We start from the raw sequence: 22,337 nt of genomic DNA on the forward strand, positions 1-22,337 counted from the left end.
TTTAAGTTATTTCCTACTTTATTTATGCACAAATTAAGCGGCAATGGTCCCAGCACTGAACTTTTCTTGATTCTGCCTCTCCATATACCACTTTTGGATATTGATATCTGTTCAGCAGTCATCCTCTTATCCACTTAACCAGTGTCATATCCATACCAATTTGTTCTAATTTGCATAACAGAAGTCCATGTGGTATTCTGTCAAATGCCTTTGCAAAATCCAGCAGAATCACCATATAGCCATTTCCTTGATCTAACTCTAATGTTAGTCTATTATAAAAAGATAGTCAATTACTAAGGCATGACAGATCCTTCACAAAGCCATGTTGCCCCTCACACAGTATCATATTTTTATCCACCCATTCTTGTAGTCTCTTTTTGAATTTTCCAGTACTTTTACCACCACACCTGAGATATTGATTGGTCTATACTTTGCTACTGCAGTCTTAGAACATACCTTATGCAAGGGAATTATTTTGCCCTCTTTCCATTCCCTTGGAATACTACCAGAGCTGAGACTTAAATTAAAAGGCCTAGTCAGAGACATTGCCAGTTCCCTTGCACATTCTCGCAAAACCCAAGCTAATAATTCAATTCATCCACCTCTGTTCCCACATTAATATCTGTCACATATGTAAAAGCAGTAATCTCACTAGGATGACATATCCTGGCAAAGTGGTCACTCAGTAACTTGACTATCTAATTCTGTTACTTCGTGACCATCATCACTCATCCTCTTACTTGCCATATAATAACAAAAGAACTCTGGGATTTCCTTTGACCTGCTTGGCTAGCTACTTCTCATAATCTGATTTTGTCTCAGGCAAGAAAGGTCACCTTTCTTGCCTGAGCCTTGTACTGTTCATGAATTTGCTGCTCAACTTTCTCTTTATATACTGTCCACAATTTCTTCTAATGCAGCTGGAGTTAATGATAGTACTCATCCATCTAACTCCTACCCGATTAATCCTCCTCACCTTAGGTATACAGTTTAATATTGCTTTCACTAGATGACCCTTAACTATCTTCCATGCACTAGTAACATCCTTACCCTGCTGTGTTTTATGCCATGGCACAGATGTAAGATTGTCATAATCACCTGCAATGTAATTCCACATATACCCCTTCTTGACAGAATATTCCACATGTTGTACAGTCTTCAAAGGTCACTTTCACCAATCAGAGGAAATGTGGTCACATTGGTTATGGATAGCTGTTCTAATCCTATAACCTTCCTTCAATTTCCTTCCTACCATGTGATCTTTCTTCCTTCCAATCTATATCTCCATAGTTGAAGTCCTCCATAATAATCACTCGATCTGTACTCATTGTCTTCCAGATCATCTGTGAAACTCCCTGGCCTCCTGATTGCTTCAATTGAACAGCCACCCTTCTCTCTGTCTCATATTCTTTTTGGCTGCAATTCATCTGCTGTCATCAGCAGTACCCCACATCCCATCCTATGTTTTCTATCTTCCCTGAAAATACTAAACCTTTCACATTCTGTCCTAACTACATATGCTGTTAGCCAAGTCTCACTAATGCCTATAACTTTTAGCAAAGTTGCACTAAACAATGCCAAAAACTCCTCTCTCTTGTTCCTGATACGTCTAGCAATAGTATATAGAAACTGTAGCATCCCTTTAGGCTCCCACCCACCTTTACTTCCTGAATTGACTAACTCACTCACCTCATGGTGCCTTCACACAAACTAACCTGCTTCCACCCTAATTACCTAAGTTTTCCTAGATTTGCACTTCAGTGAACAAAGCTCTCTCTAGACACCAACACCAAAACTATTTAGATGCAGTCCATCAGCATTGTACAAATCCTTCTTTTGGTCAAATACAGACCATAAATCTACAAAATGACATCATTCTTTCTGCATAACCCACATAAAAACTCATTAGCTAGCAATGCCCTCCTCAGTTTGCCTCTACCATAGCATGGTAGGAGACTTGCAGTCTTCACCTTCTCACTCTACAGTTTTGCCTCTTCTAACAACTCCTTTACATCCTCCCTCATAGAATACTTCTTGCCTCTCAAATCATTCATGAAAAAATTCATTTATCTTTATTTGTAAATGTAATCTCAACATCTATGTTTGACAAATGAAAAGAAAATCCATATAAGAATTATTTTATGGATCTGAAAGATGTCAATTAAAAACACAGGAATATTCCAAGTAAAACATTTCAGCTACTTAAGCACGATTTTTAGTGAAATGGTAAATTAAATATGGAAATAGACAACAGAATCAACAAAACTGGTATGGTTGGAAGTCAACTGAATAAATTTATATGGAATAAGAAAGAAATTAGTCAAAACACTAAATTAGCTATATACAATACAGTGTTCAAGCCAATTTTAACTTATGGATCTGAGAGCTGGGTTAGAAATAAAACACCTGACTAAAGACTACAGATATGGGAGTCTTTAGAAAGATCAGGGGCAGCACGAGGGTTGAAAAGTTTGCTAAATTTCCAATAGACAGTGACACCATTTGCTCATTCATACCAGTGTTGGCAGGTATCATCATTTTCATTACCCCTGGCAAAATTTTAGCCACGTGCGATGCATAGTTCTTGTTTGGCAAACGTTTAAAATGACCATGTTTGCATTTTTCATAAAAATGGAGGAAAAACAAGTTTCGTGCAGTGATAAAACACTTTTATTTGAAGAAGTGGACAGCTGCACAGATAAAAGCTGAGTTAGATGCAGTTCACGAGGGACTCTGCACCAGCATTAAAGACTATTTATTTTTGGATAAATGAGTTTAAACGTGGTCATAAGTCCATTCAAGATGAAGCATGTTCTGGACGCCCAACTGAGGTCACAACGAAGGAAATGATTGACAAAATCCATGGTATCGTTATGGAAGACCGCCGAGTGAAAGTGCGTAAGATAGCTGAGAGTGTAGGCATCTCAACTGAATGGGTGTATAATATCCTGCATGAAAAATTGCACATGAAAAAGTTGTGTGCGCAATGGGTGCTGCGATTGTTGACTGTCAATCAAAAATGCAGGCAAAAAGACATTTTAACACAGTGTTTGGCCATGTTTAATTGTAATTGGCAGGATTGTTTTGTGTTGACTCGTGACTGCAGACGACACTTGGATCCACAACTACACACCTAACTCCAAGCAGCAGCAGTCAAAAGTGGACAATGCCCGGTGAAAGAGCACTGAAAACAGCGAAGACCGTTTTGTCAGCCGGAAAGGTGTTGGCCACTGTTTTTTGAGATTCCCAAGGAATTATCATGATAGACCATATGGAAATGGGTAAGACAATAACAGGAGTGTATTATGCATCATTGTTGGACCATTTAAAAGAAGAACTGAAGAAAAAGCGGCCAAGATTGGTACACAAAAAAGTGCTCTTTTATCAAGACAACACGTTCCACACATCGGCATAATTGCATGAATTAAGGTTCGAATTGGTTCCACATCCACAGTATTCTCTGGACTTGAACCCGTGTGGCTTCTTCTCAAACTTAAAAATTTTGGTTGGGTGAGAAAAAATTTTCTTCGAAAGAGAATGTCATCAAGGCTGTCAATGACTATTTTGCACAATTTGACAAATCCTACTTTTTAGATGGGATGAAAAAATTGGAAATTCGCTGGACCAAATGTGTAGATCTCGATGGAGACTATGTTGAGAAATAAAAGTGATTTTTTCCAAAAATATGTGTTTAACTTTTTTTTTTTTTTTTACCAAACTTTATAAACATATTAAAAGTTTATTTTTCACTTGGTTAGACTATAATAAATTTAGTTTAATCCTTTATCCAAGTGTGTGCAAACAAAGTTTGGGGGTAAAGTGGTACAACACCGGGCAACTCCTTGCAAAGGTGGAGCAAGCTACCAACACTCCTATCTCAGTATCTCCCATAATGCAAAACACATCTCCTTGGGGATATGTATAATGCTATGCATTAAGGGAAGGGCCACTACCCAGACTAGTTTTGACCTTTATTGAGGTCTCTTCAGTGGGAGCCAGGCCCAAGTGGAGATACCAGGCAGAAGCATTAGCAAGGTCATCTCTACCTATAGGAGTTGCCAAATGGTGTGCCACCTTTTTATTAAATTACTCTGGATTTAGAGAAAGATGTTAAAAGTTTATTTTTCACTTGGTTAGACTATAATAAATTTTGTTTAATCCTTTATCCAAGTGTGTGCAAACAAAGTTTGCGCCTGAAAGTATCTTCAGGACTGGGGTAAAGTGGTACAACACCGGGCAACTCCTTTGGCGCAAACTTTGTTTGCACACACTTGGATAAAGGATTAAACTAAATTTATTATAGTCTAACGAAGTGAAAAATAAACTTTTAACATCTTTCTCTAAATCCAGAGTAATTTAATAAAAAGGTGGCACACTGTTTGGCAACTCCTATAGGTAGAGATGACCTTGCTAATGCTTCTGCCTGGTATCTACACTTGAGCCTGGCACCCACTGAAGAGACCGCAATAAAGGTCGAAACTAGTCTGGGTAGTGGCCAATCCCTTAATGCATAACATTATACATATCCGCAAGGAGATGTGTTTTGCATTATGGGAGATACTGAGATAGGAATGTTGGTAGCTTGCTTCACCTTTGCAAGGAGTTGCCCGGTGTTGTACCACTTTACCCCAGTCCTGAAGATACTTTCAGGTACAAACTTTGTTTGCACACACTTGGATAAAGGATTAAACTAAATTTATTATAGTCTAACCAAGTGAAAAATAAACTTTCAACATCTTTCTCTAAATACAGAGTAATTTAATAAAAAAAGGTGGCACACCTTTTGGCAACTCCTATAGGTAAAGATGACTTCGCTATTGCTTCTGCCTGGTACTCCACCTCTGGGCCTGCCTCCCACTGAAGAGACCTCAATAAAGGTTGAAACTAGTCTTGGTAGTAGCCAATCCCTTAATGCATAACATTATACATATCTGCAAGGAGATGTGTTTTGCATTATGGGAGATACTGAGATAGGAGTGTTGGTAGCTTGCTCCACCTTTGCAAGGAGTTGCCCGGTGTTGTACCACTTTACCCCAGTCCTGAAGATACTTTCAGGGGCACACTTTTGTTTGCACACACTTGGATAAAGGATTAAACTAAATTTTATAAACATAACAGCTTGCATCAGTGGCAACATCATATTAAAAATGAGGATAGATCTGATAATGTTAGAGTCTTGACAGGTAACAGATTGATTTGTAGGAAAATTGTAGATAGGAAGTTGGTGATGTAAGTTTTTCATGTAGTACTATCATATTCTGTACACCCCTTGAGGGAACATGTCATGAATATTCCAAAGTAACTGTGTTCATCTTTAGACAGTTAAAACTTCTGAGCATGATCATTAATATATTTTTCAAATCGATCCCAATATCAGTAATACACAGAATGAACAACAATGCTCCAAGGACTAATTCTTAGGATACAACACTAGAAACCATAAATCAGGCAGATTCACACCCACTATATACCACTTTCTGTCTGTCAATTATACACTTATCCAAGTCAATTGTGTGCCATAACATTGGTATGAGCATGAGCAAATTGCTGAAATGCGACCTCCCTTTAGCAAATTCAATTCATGTTGCTCCTTGAAGAGTATAGTTTGTCTATCAACCCATTTCACTAAAATCACCACCCACACTCCTGACACTGGTTTTTGCACCACCCTTATACAACAGAACAATTATACGTTCTTTCCATTTCTGTTGGTAACTTTTCTGAGCTGAGTCTCAAGTTATATAAACATGACAAGGGCCTAACTAATGAGGATGAACATTCCTTTAGCATGTGTGCTGATATTCCATCTGTCTATGACGCCAAATTCTTACCTCATGCAATAGCTCTTCCACCTCATCTCATGTAGTAATAACACTGTGCACATATTGCATCAACTAGTTGATATATCTCAACAAAGTGAACATTCTTTAACTGAAGAATCTTATCAGCTTCTGACACTGTAGCCTGCACAGTCAGTTTTGTTTCATACTCTGATTTAACTTTTCTGGCCTGCACTTTATATTTCATAACTCCTCTCATAATATTCCTTCAACATCTTATGAATCTCTTGCCTAATAAGGTTGCTCATCCATTTCAGTTCCACCCTATTTGTTCTTCAAATTCTAGGGATATATTTAGATCTCCTTCTTCTTCAATCTATCTGTCCCTTGGGAAGGTAGAGTCCCCTAATTAGGAGTCATTGTGAATTAATGCAGCCCACACACCACTCCTTTGCTGCAACCCCTAAGGGTAAGTATTTATGCCTATAGATCAGTGTATTCACAGGGGGCTGATTAGAAAAAAGGTTTCAACCCTTTTTCTACCGTCATTCTACCAATGATGCCATATGTTCACTTTCCTTATTTTTCTCAGAACACTGATGTCTGTGGTCTTCAGTTATTGATGAAGTGCTTTATTTCTAACAACTCAGAGATTCATAACTTAAAATTTGTTTGAACACTGTCTTGTACACTGCTAGTTTATTATTTTAGCTAACTTCACTCCTATTCCATAAAAATTTATTCAACTGGCTCTACCAGCTCTCAGAGCCTCCATAGCTTAGTCAGTACAGATGAAGCCCTTTGGTCATAAAGACCTGGGTTCGATTCCCATCTATGACATGAGGAACCTTTATCTAACTCACCTGGACTAAACGTGAGTTAATCAGTCTCATATGGATAGATGATTTTTTCATCTGAACACTCAGGTTTTTTTTGTCCCTCAGAACAGGCAAATTGGCCCCCTGAACACAGATTTACAGTCAGGAAAAAAAAATAAATAAAATAAAAAAAATATATATACACACACACACACATAGTAAAACCCCTTTTTTTTACACTTTTCAGGGGACTGATGAAAAAAAGTGTAAATAGTAGGAAATGTAAAAAAAAACATTAAAAAAGGCTAAAAGATGACTTACTGCTAGTATGTGAGTCTACATACTAGATTACAAAATTTAATAACTGAAAATAAATGAATTTACAATTACTTACATTTATCTATTTAAAAAAATCTTTAATTGTCGATTGTTTTTGCTTTTCGATTTTTTTGACATAGCGCCAGATTGCTTTGCATTGAGTTCAATGCTTGACCTGCTTTTTACTATCGTGTTCATAGTGGACATTGAGAATCCAAGATCTTTTGCTAAATGCACACGTGTTCTGGCATGCCAATCTACATGTCGAAGAATTGCCATCTTTTCTTCTACCGAAATACATTTTCTGTCTTTTTTCTCCACCGTTAGATGGAGAAAAAAGACATCGATAATCCTCCACTGCAACTTGAAAACAGCTTTCACACGCAAAATTACGTAGCAGAAATTCTGCAATATCAATTTGTACTGTGATTGAAAAATCACGGTATCGCTCATCACTACACTACTGCTGCAGGCGTGCAAATCACCGTGATGGCGGAAACGAAACTACAGCCGAAAGCAACACCATCTGGGAACAGAAATGCGCAGATTTCCACAGAAATCGATTCGAAAATCAGTATTGCCACCCGAGAAAAAAACGCAAATCACGGCAAATAACATCCACATCAAGATGTTAATGGTGGGAAAACAATATATCATGAGACTAGGCCTTAAGACTGGCCCAACGGAAAATGACGTAAATGGCAAGAAAACGTAAAGCGGGAACGTAAAAACAGGGTTTTACTGTATATATATATATATATATATATATATATATATAATCCTTTATTAGGAGAGTCAACCCCCCCCCTCCCCAAAGGGATGGGGAGAACCTGATATGAATAAATAAATAAATAAATACCAGATTTACTTATTCTGTGGTCTATTTCCAGATTTAATCTGCTATTCTCACTAAAAATCTAAAAATCGTGCCTTATAAGCTTTACTTTTGCTATAGGTTCTCCAGTGAGAATGCAGCTGAAGTTTTCTATGTTCCTGCCTGTTTTCATAGTTTTGGTCTTTTTATTGCTGATTTTCATGCTAAATTTGTTATTGTTATTTAATTTAGTTAGAGAATCCTGGAGACTTGCACTGGATGTGTTATGAATACGTCATCTGCAGAAAACAAATAGCTAAGGTCGATATCTCATATTCTAATATCAGGTTTAATGTCACATTCTTTCATAATACAATCCATAAAGATGATGAATAAGAGTTGAGAGAGTGACCATCCTTCTCTTACACCTGATATTTTACATCAAATCATCTTCTCGTATTTCCTCCAATTCTAACTGCTGACTTACAACTTATATACAGACTGTATTGCCATCTCTGTATAATGTTTCATTTGCACCATATGATTATAACATTTTGAAAACCTTTCTCTGGGCATGTCTTTTCCAGATCTTCATCATTATTTATTTATTTTGTAATACTGACTAAGTTATTTAACTGAATTAGAGAAGCTGTCCATAACAGTGTATTCTCCTGTTAACTCAGCTGTGACCAAGACATGAGCTAGAAAATACATGCTACGTGGCCTATATTTTGTGATTATGCTGTGATGTAGTTAACAGATCTCTTTTCTTCCTGATGATGTCCATGTAACACTGAATGACATATACTGGATATTAAATAAAATTTACTTTTCTATGTATGTGTTAACCACGTGTATTACATTATGTCTAATACGCATGTTCCTTTAAAACGTCTAGTATTGGACCAAGTTTGGATTTTAATTCTTGCTTTTCCATTACAATCAGAATTGTTTCCAGAAATATACACAATTGCCATGCCTTATATTTTCTACCTTAATATAGCTTAAGGCAGTCAGAAATTTTGCTCACATGTGACATCATGAATAATGAATCCAACTTAGTCATTTGTGTAAAAATGCTCTTCTTTTTCTACATTTTAAGTTTAAAAAGTCTTTCACTATTACATCAAGGTAATCATATACAATTCAAACAAAAAATTTATTAATACTGGTAAATTTAATTGTTCTTACGTAATTTAACCAGTGCATTTCTCTTTTCTCCATGTTCATAGTAGCCAAAATTAACTTCCCAGCTTTTCAGATTATCTGACTCTTTGCATTTCTTTTCTCCACACACAAACTGTCCTGAAAAAGTACATAAACATTCTAAATACTATTTTTTAATTACTAAAAAAAAAAAAAAATAAAGAGCACCATAAAGAGTTAGAATCAGAACAGAACTTGTATACCTTCATACCAGAATTTTTTTTTTTTTCTGAATCACATTTAAATGTGTGACATTATTAAAATCATGTTTTAAACATGGACCATTAAAAATATTAAATCATATTCATGTTTATTGAATTTTAACTTTGGATATCAACAAACACTATTAAAATTATTATTATTACCACCAGGGCTAATAATAATAACACAGTGTCAAAAGACTCATCATAGGAGGTACAAACACAAAGCTCATCAAACTGTGCTTTAAACTTATTCAGGTGAAGCATTTCACTAACTAACCACTCTCCATGCAAAGAATCTGTCCCTCACACAGTTTAAAGAGATGGCCTCTTGTTCTAATCCCCCCCCTTCTCCTATTCACCAGAGGTTTTGTAAATTGCATTCCCTCAATCTGTCTTCACACCCCACATTCCTAAGACCATATACATGTTAGTGAATGTTCTCTTGACCTTTCTAAAATATTCTCATCACTATAAAAATCAGGAGATGAAATCTTGCACAATAATCCATATGAGGCCTGAGCAGGTCCTTATACACTGGAACCATAGTCTTTTTTTGTGCATGTCAAGGTCCTCTCATCATTGCCGACATGATGACTTCACATGTGCAATGTGACTCCTGAAATTCAGGTGCCTGACCACCACAACTCCTTGATCACTCATCTCTTCTACCTCCTTCAAAATTCCCTCCATCAAGTGTATTATACTTTGCATCCCATTGTTGCTTACCATTCAGAATCTTATACTTTACAACACAGAACTGACAGTTCCACTTGCCCACTCGTACAATCTGTTCAAGTCCCCATGTAGCCACAGCCTTATCAAAATCTTTGTGAAGTGGGACAAGTTTACCTTCTTTCTAATCTCTTAGGACCTGTGCTATTGTAAGGCTCTTATTAAACAAGATTGCCAAGGCAACTCCCTAGAACATTCCCTTAAGACAGTGATATATCATTAAATCCTATTGTCTTATTGAAATCAAGCTTACTTAATTCCTTATAAATCACCTGCTTGCTCCCAAGTAAGTTATACTCTCCCATTTCCTCTACACAAATTCTCATGATTTTGTACTGATGAGGTGAAACACCCTGATGAACTGTTCACTGAATACTTCAACTATGCCCTCTGCAGCAGTTATCAATCTACTACTACTTTCATCCACTAATATGATCTTACCATAATCATTCTTCCTTCTGCTTGACACATATTGATCTGATTTGTTAATTTTTGCTCATAATGTTTGCAGTCCTTACCAACTCAGACATCTTCTTTTCTTACTCTTTATACTCTTCATGTAACTGATTATTGCCATTATTCCTCTTGTGCTGCCTCCACACTTCTTCCATATTTTGACACCATCCACATTCAGCCCTTTGATCTTCAGAATATATATATATATATATATATATTCACACATTGATATTGCTAAAATATCTCTTGGTCAGTGTCCAAGCAGCACTTATCTTCCTTATGCCATGTCATATTTTCAAGCTTTCTCCTAAGCTTCTCATTATTGTACAGTAGGGAACAAATTAATCCCAAACACTCACATTTTAAAGAAAAATATTAATTTTGCAAGAAAATAAGTACAAAAATTAAATCCTATTTTACTCCAACTTTAACTAATAATTTATATGCACTCCTCTGTTCCTAATAAGTTCATTAATTCACTTAAACATGTGCTTTAAACGAGATGTTCTTATTTCTGCATCTCAAAACCATACTTTTATAATGGATTGTATTAAGTTATCCTTTGTATCACAATTTAATTTTCCAAGTCTCTTTATCAATATGGCCCACAAATTTTCTATTGGGTTAATGTCAGGAGAGTTACCTCGCTACTGAATATTTTGATTTTTGAAGAACTCTTTCACTTTTTTTTTAAAGTGTGGCAATCAGCGAGATCCTGTTGGAAGATGAGTTCTTTATCATTCCAGATCTGTAGGACTACTCTTTTCTCCAATATTTTTATGTATTTGTCACTTTCATCATACCATCAACAGGCACAAGTGATCCTAGATCTGTGTAAAACAATACCAGAACCTCAGTCGCTGATTTATGAACATAGGGTACTTGCTTTCCTTGGACAAAGAAATGGCTCTCATCTGAGAATATGACCTTCCACTTCTCAACAATCTGATCTATGTACACTTTTGCCCACTGGAGCTTCTTTTTCTGTATAGCCTTCATCTTTTTTTTTTTTTTTTTTTTTGGTTTATGGGCAATCCTTCCTGCTTCCAACAATCTTCAATAGACTGTTATGTCAGAAACATTAATCCCACTAGCTACCAAGTCTCTAAGTCTACAGCAGACAATCTTGGATTCATATTGCTTTTCCTAACTAGTAAATGATCTTGAGTAAGTGTAGTTTTCCTTTTGTCAGAAGAAAAGGTATCTGTCTCTCCTTAAACCTCTTTAAAATTGCATGAACAACACCAAACCAACACCACACTCATTGGAAATTTGTCTTTGAGTCATGGATGTGTACTGAGAAAAAGTACATATTTTTGAATACTTTCTTGGAGATGTATCCTACTAATTCTCTCTCCACGAAAACAGACCTTCTGGACTCTCTCATTTACCACAACTCTAATAATGAAATCTACATATATTCCAGTTTCACCTTCCTTACAGTATTAGTCACTCTCCTGGCCTGAGTCGTATATTCTTCATGCATCTGCTCTCCACCCCCTCTACTTATATCTCTTCCATAACCTCTTTTTCACCTGCAGTTCCCGCATAACATTGTCCGTCATCCACTTTACACCAAATTATGTCCTCTTCTTCATTTGTGGAATACAGCTTACTATTGCTGCCAATAAATATTCCTTCACAATTTCTGACACACTAATGATATCCAGGCCTTCCAATTCTGTCCTCCATGGAACTGTCCCAAGTTGATATTTAAGATTTTTATAAGCACCTGCCTTATAATTCCACATACGTTCCCTTTTCTTTGATACTCCTGCATTTCTATTCATCTTCCAAGTCAAAACCACACGGTTGCTCTATCCAACAAGGGGGAGAGATGTCATCTCAGTTATTATCAGCTCTTCTGATGCTAGGACCAAATCCCAAACTCTTGAACCTCTTGTTCCCTCTATTACATGTTGCCTAAGACATCTGTCCCTCAAAAATTCCAGAAATTCCATTCCCTTATTACTACATGCATTTTCCTCTTCCCAACTTATACTGCTGTAGTTAAAATCTTCCATTACAGTCATTCTTCTTGCACTTGCCAAGCTCAACTGCCTAAACATCTCCTGCTCCTTACCCTCTGTGCTCCTTGGCTTGTAGCAACATCCCACTAAATATCCTGTCTTGCCCCCTCTACTTCAAACCATATACTTTCAAAACCATTAGTGTCATTGCCTTCCAAAGCCTCCACTCTTAGGGGACATAAGTCGTCACTTATCATAAGCAATACTCCACCACCATGCTTTCCCTTCTATCCTGCCGAAAAATGCTGTGCCCTGCTACTTCTATTCCTTATTATATCCTCTTCCCTCAAACATGTCTCAGAGATCTGAATAATCTTTGGCAAAGCTGATGCAATCAACGCCACCAATTCATCTCCTTTTTTCCGGATACTCCTGGCTTTAGTATAAAGCATAAACAGTATTCTTTCTTCTATTTTTATCCTTTTTTTTTCTCTTAATGGCTTCCTTCTTGATATTTATTGTCTATATTCTTACCAAAATCTATCATGCCTTTTGTTTAGCTTTTTTTTTTTTTTTTTTTTAAACAAACAGCTTATCTTTCTTCCATTTTTCTTTATTCTCTCAGGACCTCTAACTTCTTGAGTCCACACACCATAAATATCAAAGTTCTCGCTTTTGCAAAACACAGCTTAATTACATGCTTCCCTGACTGAATTAACATTTTCACCACAGCTTGCCACTGACTCTCTAAGAATTTGATTGTCATTTTCACTCTTTCATTTTTTCTTGAATAAGAAAAGAAAGAGTATGAAAATGAGACACAACTGATTCTTTTCAGAACTTGCTTAACAACTGTTATGACATTTTGCATGAGTCATGAAAAGTGGCAACAACAATGAAAACAATTACTCTGACTGAATAGTTGAATAGAAGTAACATATTTCAAGTATTTAGGCACAATTTTTAGTCAAGAAATTCAAATGGGTCAGTTAAAAGTGAAAGATAGATAACCTGAAAACACTAAGTTAGCCTTGGGCTTTTGATCCTATGTCCTCTTCACTTTGCCATGATGCACTATTATTATTAGGTATTCATAAGGGTTTTCTGGCAATCTGGAATTCAGTTAGGACAGTGCATTCTGTATTGTCTTAAACCATATGATTTAATATGATTTGTGATCAAATATGATTGTACATCATTACATGTCATGCAGACTAGTCCATCAAACCTGGTTAAATAAGTCACTGTTTTTATAATAGAACTAATGCAAACATTGAAAAAATTGGGTAATTTCAAATCAACATAACTGAAGATCAGTACTATCAACATAAGTAAAATCAAAAGAATATTAAAGAGGAGAAACTAGCAGAAACTTTATACAAATACCATGTTGATATAATTGTTGATACCACGAGAAATAAGATCAAAACATATGGAATACTTCAAATTAATATTTAAAAGATATTATATTGGAGAAAAGAAGGAGCAGTTACAGTACTCAACAATAAACACGAAGATATACTTCTTGAATGGAAATCAATTTACAGACAGATTTCAAGAGAGGTAACTGTACAATGAGATTATATTGTGCTTATGATCACACAGAACATTTTTACTAAGTAGAAAAATTTGATTAACGGACACAGGAAATTGAAAAGCTGGCTCTCATTGAAATAAACTCCAAATATTTTGAGAAAACTAAAGAAAATAGTAAAGAGAATAACAGAAATCACCTGTTGGATTTCTGCATGGGATATTAGTAACGACTAATCATTACCGATGTCATTTTCTAGCATAAAGATGAGAATAAATTTACATGGAGAGAACGCACGAAAAAAAAGTAACACTGATTATGTTATTGTTATAATGATATCATTAGATGGTCCCAGATAGTGAAATATACAATAGATTTGAAACAAAGCAACAATCATTTAGTTTTGAGCAGAATAAAAAGTAGCATCACATTAAAAAAAAATAATAATAATACATATACAAACGTTTTAAAAAGAAAGAGAGCCAAAGCAGTGTTCAGTAGTGAACACACAACTAAATATAAAAATATCATTGGACAAAAACTGAAGCAGTTTGAATGCAAAAACCAAACTTCAGACAATGACAAAATTGATGCATGCAAGAAGCTTATATAAAAATCAGAATTCTGTGGTGGACTCAAGAAGTTGGGAAGGCACTACTAGAAAAGAAGAAATTACAATCAAATTCCTAGCACATGACATTAAAAAATACAATGAAAAATGCAAGAATACTATGTTTAAAAGCAGTCAAACAAAAGTTGTGCTAAGATCACAAAAAAATATAGAAACCAAAAATGATGGTGATATAATAATTGATTACTTTGAAAGATTGTCGACTAAGACTGAAAAGCTGCTAAAGAACAGTGGTAGAAAATATTCAAGAGAAATGTAATCGGGGGAAAATATCAAATGAGGTAGAAAAATGACATCAGAAACCTGAAATGTGGAAAGGCAGCTGGATTAGATGTTATTTAATCATGAATGCTCAGGTAAGATTTATATAGGCATACTTGAGAACCTAAAATTGTTTTTGAAAGAAAACCTGCAGAAAGAAAAAGCTTGGTTCAAAGACCAAATTTGTGTTTTAATAACAGCGAGATTTGTGGATAAAAAAAAAGACATAAGACACGAAAAGCTCTTCCAAAATTTAAAATTATATTATGTAAATGGAACATTATACAGAACAGTACTATATATTATATATAATATTGTAGCAGCCTACATTTTAGATCCAAATTAAAAGTTACAATTAAAAGAACACACAGGAAGATAGTTTCAAATAAAATGAAATGTAAGGCAAGGGGAACATACTAAGTTTTGATCCTCTATATGCATCACATTATGAAGAAAAGCAGCATTAAAATCTGAGATGTTAAAACTCAGCTCTCTTTACTTTATGCAGATTATGTCATACTCTTGAATAACTCATTAGGACTAAAGTTTTAAAATGTAATAATTCATGAAACAAGGCTGGTATGCAAATCAGTGATAAAAATATTTTTTCATAAAAATCTATGAAAAAAACAGGTATATAGATATAGATATATATATATACTTAAATAATTTTCCAGGCTTACACATGTAACAAAAATATATAGAATTTTATTCAAAAACTCCAATATACTTCATCCAACATTATGTGGACATTATAAGGAGACATACCATTAACTACATTCAAACATGAGTCATAAATCATGAATATTTTAGTTTGTATCTCGGTTGCAGCTAAAGTATGTAATTACACTATTCAAGTTCAAAGGAACAATTGTAAAAAGTTGCATATTTAACAAAATTATGAACAATTACTGTGATCACTTCCAAAGCTTAGAGATCAGCATGCAGTCTGGTCAGTACAGATTCAGACAATTTTGTAGCATTTCACATGTTTCAAGGAAAAGATGATCATGTTTAAACTTGCTAGTCTAGTGTCAACATTATGAGAAGCAAGGCCAGACTTGCTGGATTTCAAATATGTACTATGGTCTTGATATTCTGAAGACTGCTGTTGTTATCTTCGCTCTCTCTCCTTAGGTCATCACCAAGACTGGTAACACACACACATCAATGTTGTTTTGGTGATTAAAAACTAACTCTGCAGATTACTTAACAATTCTATATCTATCATGCTTTAGAAGAAAATGGCAATGACCATTTCTCAAATCCTTTATCCTTGATGAACTCTTCTCACTGAAATCACCACTTCAAAACCTCTGCTTTTTTTTTTTTTTTTTTGCACTAACCTGAAGTAATATGTATCCAGATATAGCTTGGTGAGAAAGCAATGGAATTCATCCACCTACTAAGAAATAATTGCTTGAAGCATCATGTGACGAAGAGGACTTCGAGTTTGAAAGGGCTTGATCAGTCTATAACCAGTATAGATGCACTACCACTGACTGAAGTAGAATGACCATGCTGCTGACTTAATGAAAATTCTACATTTTGCAACCTCTTAAGAAGGGGATACGTGTTTAACTATAGGGCAGGTGATTATGACTTAGGAAGCAGCTGAAAGCAATACCATGGCATAAGAATCTGCAAGGTAAAAGATATAGGCTGCTACAATATTATAATGTTCCATTTACATAATATAATTTTAATATAAGGAGAAACTGAACAGCAAGCACACAAGCAGTAGCACAAAGTGACAAGCATGGAAAGAAAGTCAAAATCAGATTATGAACAGAAGTTAGCCAAGTGTGCCAAAAGATATCAAGATTCTTTTGCTATGTGGTGAAGAAGAATAGTAGGATGATTATGGATGCCCTTAACGAGTGCTGATGGTAGGGAGACAACAGAAGCAGGTGAAATAGTATAGTTACTAAATGATCACTTTGTCTATCATCCAAATGCAGATATCGCAGTAACAGACATTACAGGACTGATCTAAGAACAGAAGTTGATGAACTGGATGTATTTGGGATATTAGAGAATCTCAATGCAAATATGGTCATGGAAATATGGGATATCGTCCCACATGTGATAAGCATGTGCAAAGGAATTGGCAGTGTCCTATCTTAACTACGCTGTTTACCTTTAGCCTCAGCTCTAGTAAAGCCCCAAAGCAGTGGCAGGAAGATAGAACTCTGCTGTATAGAGGGAGGTGGGGGGCTCCAAGACAGAGGTATAGAAACTGGAGAAGTTGGTCAAAGACAAAATTCAGAAATGGATGGATAGGAATATATGATACTCTATAAGAGACAGCATGGCTTTGAGAAAGTAGGTCATGCTTTAATAATTTATACTTCTAAATTTTGCAATGGTATCTGACATGATCTTATATGAAAACCTGTCACACCAACTAGAGTAAATGGGGATGGATATGAACCTTGTGACATTTGACACACAAGTGTAACATATGAAGGAACAGAGTCCTGGAGAAGGAAGGTGATTAGTGGTATGCCTGAACCACTATTTAATTTGTGCAGAAATGATCTGAATGGAAATACTGTATTGTCTGCTGATGATTCAAAATTGAGTATTGCAACAGTTGATCTATGTGAATGGGAGAGCTTCCAGAGTGACAAATAGGCTGGCAGTATGGGCAGTTTAATGTGGAAAAGTGTCAAGTTATGCATTTTGGAATGAATGATGACAAGCTTTATACTACAGTGCTAGAAATGTACACCACAAAATTTATGAGGATTTGAGGTTATCGATGGATACAAGTTGAAATTTACAGGATATACTGCAGAAGTTGTCAAGCTAGGTCATAGGATTACTTGGTTACTGAACAACACTGTACCATACAAAGATGGAGTTATCATTTCCCTTGAGAAGGATTTGAAAAAGCCACATATCCAGTCACCTGGATTCTTGGTAATGAGGAAGTCATGGAGAGGATCCTGAGGCAAGTGACCAAGATAGTGAGTGGTCTGTGAAATGCTGCATATGAGATTATATTAGGAGTTTGCAGGTTGGAGTAGTCTGCTGAGTGCGAGAAAAGAACAGATATGAAAAAAAAATTTAAGTTACTAAAAAACATTTTATTACATGGATATAGAGGAAATTTTACAGCACTCAGCTAGAGGGGGACAGAATAAGCAGTTATGGCTTAGTAAAGGCCTCAGGAGATGGATTTTTTGTTTAGAGAGTGATAAAAGGGTTGTGACAGTCTCAATGAATGTGTTAGAGAGATTTAATGACAGATACTGTGGATGGTGTTGGTCTCCTACAGTGTCTTCAGACTCCATGGAAATTCCCATATAACAGAAATAATGACAATATAAAGTATAGGTTGGTCGATTGGTAGAGCCTCTACTACTAATGGCTCGCAGAAAGTTAAGCAAGTTTGAGCACGGTTAGTAGTTGGAAGGCTGTTGGCACACTCTCCCTCAATGAGTCTTTGGACTCCTTGGAGGTGTCACATAATATCTTAAATATAAAGTATGCAAATTTTATAGCATATTAAATAAAAGTAGCAAGAGAATAAAAATGAATACACACAAATAAAATTATTCTGTAATTGGCAACTGATAAAGTGGTATGTTTGAACCAGGGAGCCTCCAGAGCTCAGTTGGTTTCAACAATGTGCTTAGGTGGGAAAGACCTAGGTTCAAATCCCATCTAGGATAGGAAGAACCTTATTGCAGGCTTTTCAACTTGAAGTCGAATTAGCTGGTCTTTTTATGGGGATGGTAGGGTTTTTCTCACTGAAACTTCAGTATTTCATCTTGCAAAACAGGAAAACCGGCCAGGAGAAAACACATTATATACTATAGGCAATAGGGCTAACCATACTATTATAGACCTGGAATAAAGTCAGGAAATCCTAAATGTGTGCTTGGAAAAGTTACATACTTATAAGGGCCTACTAAAACCATAGGAAGAATATGTCCAAACAAGTTCAGTAATAACATTTTATACAGTATAAACTATTATCTAAATAATGTGTCTAAATAAATCTAAATTATACTGTATATTAAACAAATACTGACATCTCTCTTTTGATAGAGCTATCATAATGCTTTCTGAACACCCTGGTATAATTACATTTATAAGTACATCAACAAAATTATAAATCTTTTTCTTTTACAAACATTATATAACAGGTGCGCTTACCTTTGCCATCTATAACCTCATTTTCTGTCCTCCACCTTAATGCTATCTAATTAAAAAAAAAAATGTCTAAGATTTTTTTTTTAGAAGAAGGTATGCAAATATTAAACCTTTATAATCATTAAAATTTTTCTGAGGGAAACAAGCAATGATGCTAAATATAAGGCATAATTATTCCAAATAATCTCGGTTAATGCTGAAGATACCTAAAGTGTAGCTCATTTACATATCTTATTTTACAAAAAAAATATTTCACCATATTTATCCGTACTGAACCCATATCTTGGAGGAACATTAACTGGTGGAATGAAATACCCACCAAGTTACATTAAAATATATTCCAGAGCGTTTTTCTTCGAATCAAGTGATGATTGCAGCTGTAGAGGGGTAATTTTGCAGATCTTACTGAGAAACACAACAGGGATGGGATAATAGCACTGGAGCACTGCTGGAATAAATCTCTTAAGGAAGATTATGTTGAAAAATAAAAATAATTTTGAAATTATAAATTTGTTTTTTCACTGTAAGGCCGAGAACGTTTTCAGAACACCCTCATAAAAGACCAAAGATGAAAGAAAATATGACACATGACTGTCAATAGCAGTTCTAGTTTCCATTCTTCAGCAACACCAATGGTCACAATTTTAGAAATTATGGACATTACAACCATGTTATAAATAACTATTTTCATTTCCCGACATTTCGACATTCTTATTCTGGAGTATATATGGACGTCATCATCTGGAGTATATACAAATATAGACATCATCATCTGGAGTATATACAAATATAGACATCATCATCTGGAGTATATATAAGGAGAAACTGAGTTACATTTCACACAGTAAGCTAAAGAAACAATGATTTGATCACCGGTTATTCTACTGGCATGACCTCTAGTGAAAAAAAAATAAAATACACATAAAATTACAAATTAATTTATTATTTAGAAACTACATCAAAGCTAAATTCTATTTAACATGAAAGAAACATTTTTTCTTATAGATAGTTTTCTTACGGTAATAATGATGTCCTATATTTAACATTACAATTGTTATATTAGATTTAGGATTCTGGATTATCTACAGTCCTGTTTATAGTTAACTCTTAGGGAGAAAGATTCCGTGGGTAGAATATGTGCCTTCCATATGCTTGGGATTTTTAGACCATCATTATTGTTCAGATTGGAGTGGTTAATAAGAATCTCACAAGTTTCCTTAAATTTGCATTCATACCATGTTTTGGTGTGATGTAAATAACTGGTGCTTTTCCAATCAATTCTATGTAAAGTGTTCAGGGCATGATCAGAAAGGCTAGCTTCATCATAGTAATTATATTTAATGTGTTGTTTATGTTCCTTTTGTCTGATAGGAATTGTGCGCCCTGTTTCCCCTATATATAGTAGATTACAGGGGCAATAAATACGGTATACTCCAGGGTGGGCCAGCAGAGGTGGGTCTTTGGAAGAGCTGAGTAAGCTTTTTAATTTTGTAGGAGCTTTAAAGGTGGCTTTGAGGTTGTATTTCTGTAGTATTCTGTTTATATTATCTGATCTCCCTTTAATGTAAGGAATGGTTATAGTTTTATTGCAGTCTGGTTTATCTTTGTTTTTTTATTGAGTCTTGTAGAGAATTTTGTTAATAGTGTTTTGGCTGTAACCATTTTTGAGAAAAGTATTAATGATAATTTTAAATTCGTCTTTCAGTGCTTGTTCATTGGAGCAGATCTTCAAAGCCTTGTGTTTTAGAGTATTAATGACACCTAGTTTTTGTGTTGGGTGGTGGTAGGAGTTTATGTGAATATATTGGCCAGTATGTATCGGTTTCCGGTGAAACAGTGAAGAAAAGACTGTCAGAAGGAAGACGTGTGACAAGTGTATCTTGAAATGGATGTGTGTTGTTTTTCGATCTCAATTGTGAACTGTATGCGTTTGTGTTGTTTGTTTAGGTGGCTAAGGAAAGTTTCTAAGCAGCCATGGGGAAGATCGTGAAAACATTGTCAACGTATCTAAGCCAGACTTTGGGTTTTAAGGAGAGGAATCTAGAGCATGGTGCTCAAAATGTTCCATATAAAAGTTAGCAATGAGGGGGGGGGATAATGGCAAGCTCATGGCTGTGCCTTCTTTTTGTAGGAAGAAAGCGTTTTGCCATACAAAATAACCAGAACACAATACATGTGCAAAGAGCGGCGCAATATCTGGAGGGAATTTGTTCTGTAAAAGAAGGATTGTGTCATTGATTGGGACATTCATAAAGAGGGCAGAGACGTCAAAACTGACTAATAAATCATCTTTTTCTAATGTAATGTCTTTGATTATGTTTATGAAGTGTTGTGTGTTTCTGATATAGGAGGAGGAATGACCTACCAACTCCTTGAGTGTTGTCACTAATTTCTTGGCTAGGTGATAATTCGGGCTGTCTATACCTTTGACTATCGGCCGGAGTGGTGTGTGTTTTGTTTGTGTATCTTTGGTAGACCATAAATTCTCAGGGCACGGGCATAGTGCAGAAGTAATTTTCTGACTGTATCTTTGGGCCATGTAGTAACTGATTTAAGTAGTTTCTCTGTTTTCTTTTTTATTCTATTGGTTGGCTCATAGTTAACAAGTTGGTATATACTACTGTCCAAGACTAGCAGATTCATTTTTTCTAAATAAGTGGTTTGGTTTAGAATAACGGTGGCACTTCCTTTAATGGCTCTAGTTATTACGATGTTCGGATTTGATTTAAATGATTTCACCCCTGTTAATTCGTGTTTCGTTAAGTTTCTTATTATTGTTTTCTTATGATTTATATTTAAAATGCTGGCAGTTTCTAACTATATTTTATCTGCTATGTTATTTGGGATGAATCTTAATCCTCTTTTAATATTACAAATAAAATCCACTTTGTTCATCGATCTGGGTGCTACGGCAAAATTTAGACCTTTGCTGAGTAGCAAGATTTCATCTTTGTTTAAGGCATGGTTGGATAGGTTAACTACGTTACTATTACCTGCAGGGGATTGGTGGCTCCTGTTGTTTCTTGCGTCTGGTTGGTTATTAATGATCACTGTGAAGAAATTCAAATATGTCCGTTGATTTTGTCGATCTTTCGTCGATGAAATTTGTATATGAGATTTTCTTTCTTAGTTTGAAGGATATGGTTTGCCATGCTGTCCATAATCTTTTTGAGGATAATCCAAATATCTGCATTCAAGTAACTTGAAAGTTCAGATTTTACATTTTGCACCTGGTTTTGAGTAATGGCAGAGTTTTTTCTCATAGCCTGGATCTGTTCTCTGAGTAATGCTTTCTCCATGCAGTGGTATATTCGTTGCACCTTTGTTGAGGTAAATTTTCTCTTTAGCCAGTCAATTGATCAAACCAGAAACGTGAATCTTCAACTTACAGTATTGATTGCACCGCTTGTGGGTCGAATCTCCATGAATTATCGGAATCTTTTCTTTTAC

The 22,337-nt window shown here is 35.4% G+C and overlaps 1 protein-coding gene across 4 annotated transcripts in view; it reads right to left on the reverse strand.

The window, feature by feature from the left end:
- LOC150106278 (protein FRA10AC1 homolog) overlaps positions 1 to 22,337 on the reverse strand; it is a 242,899-nt gene that overhangs the window by 29,058 nt on the left and 191,504 nt on the right. For all 4 annotated transcript variants that reach the window (XM_090393066.1, XM_090393069.1, XM_090393068.1 and 1 more), the window contains 2 exons: positions 18,891 to 18,936; positions 8,922 to 9,035 (listed from right to left, as the gene is read on the reverse strand). In XM_090393066.1, the coding sequence (XP_090249192.1) occupies positions 8,922 to 9,035; positions 18,891 to 18,936 (160 nt within the window). The remainder of the gene's footprint in view (positions 1 to 8,921; positions 9,036 to 18,890; positions 18,937 to 22,337) is intronic.

This window comes from Typopeltis vanoorti, chromosome 5, assembly GCF_054136105.1.
Source record: "Typopeltis vanoorti isolate ZY-2024b chromosome 5, IOZ_Tvanoo_1.0, whole genome shotgun sequence".
NCBI lineage: Eukaryota > Metazoa > Arthropoda > Arachnida > Uropygi > Thelyphonidae > Typopeltis > Typopeltis vanoorti.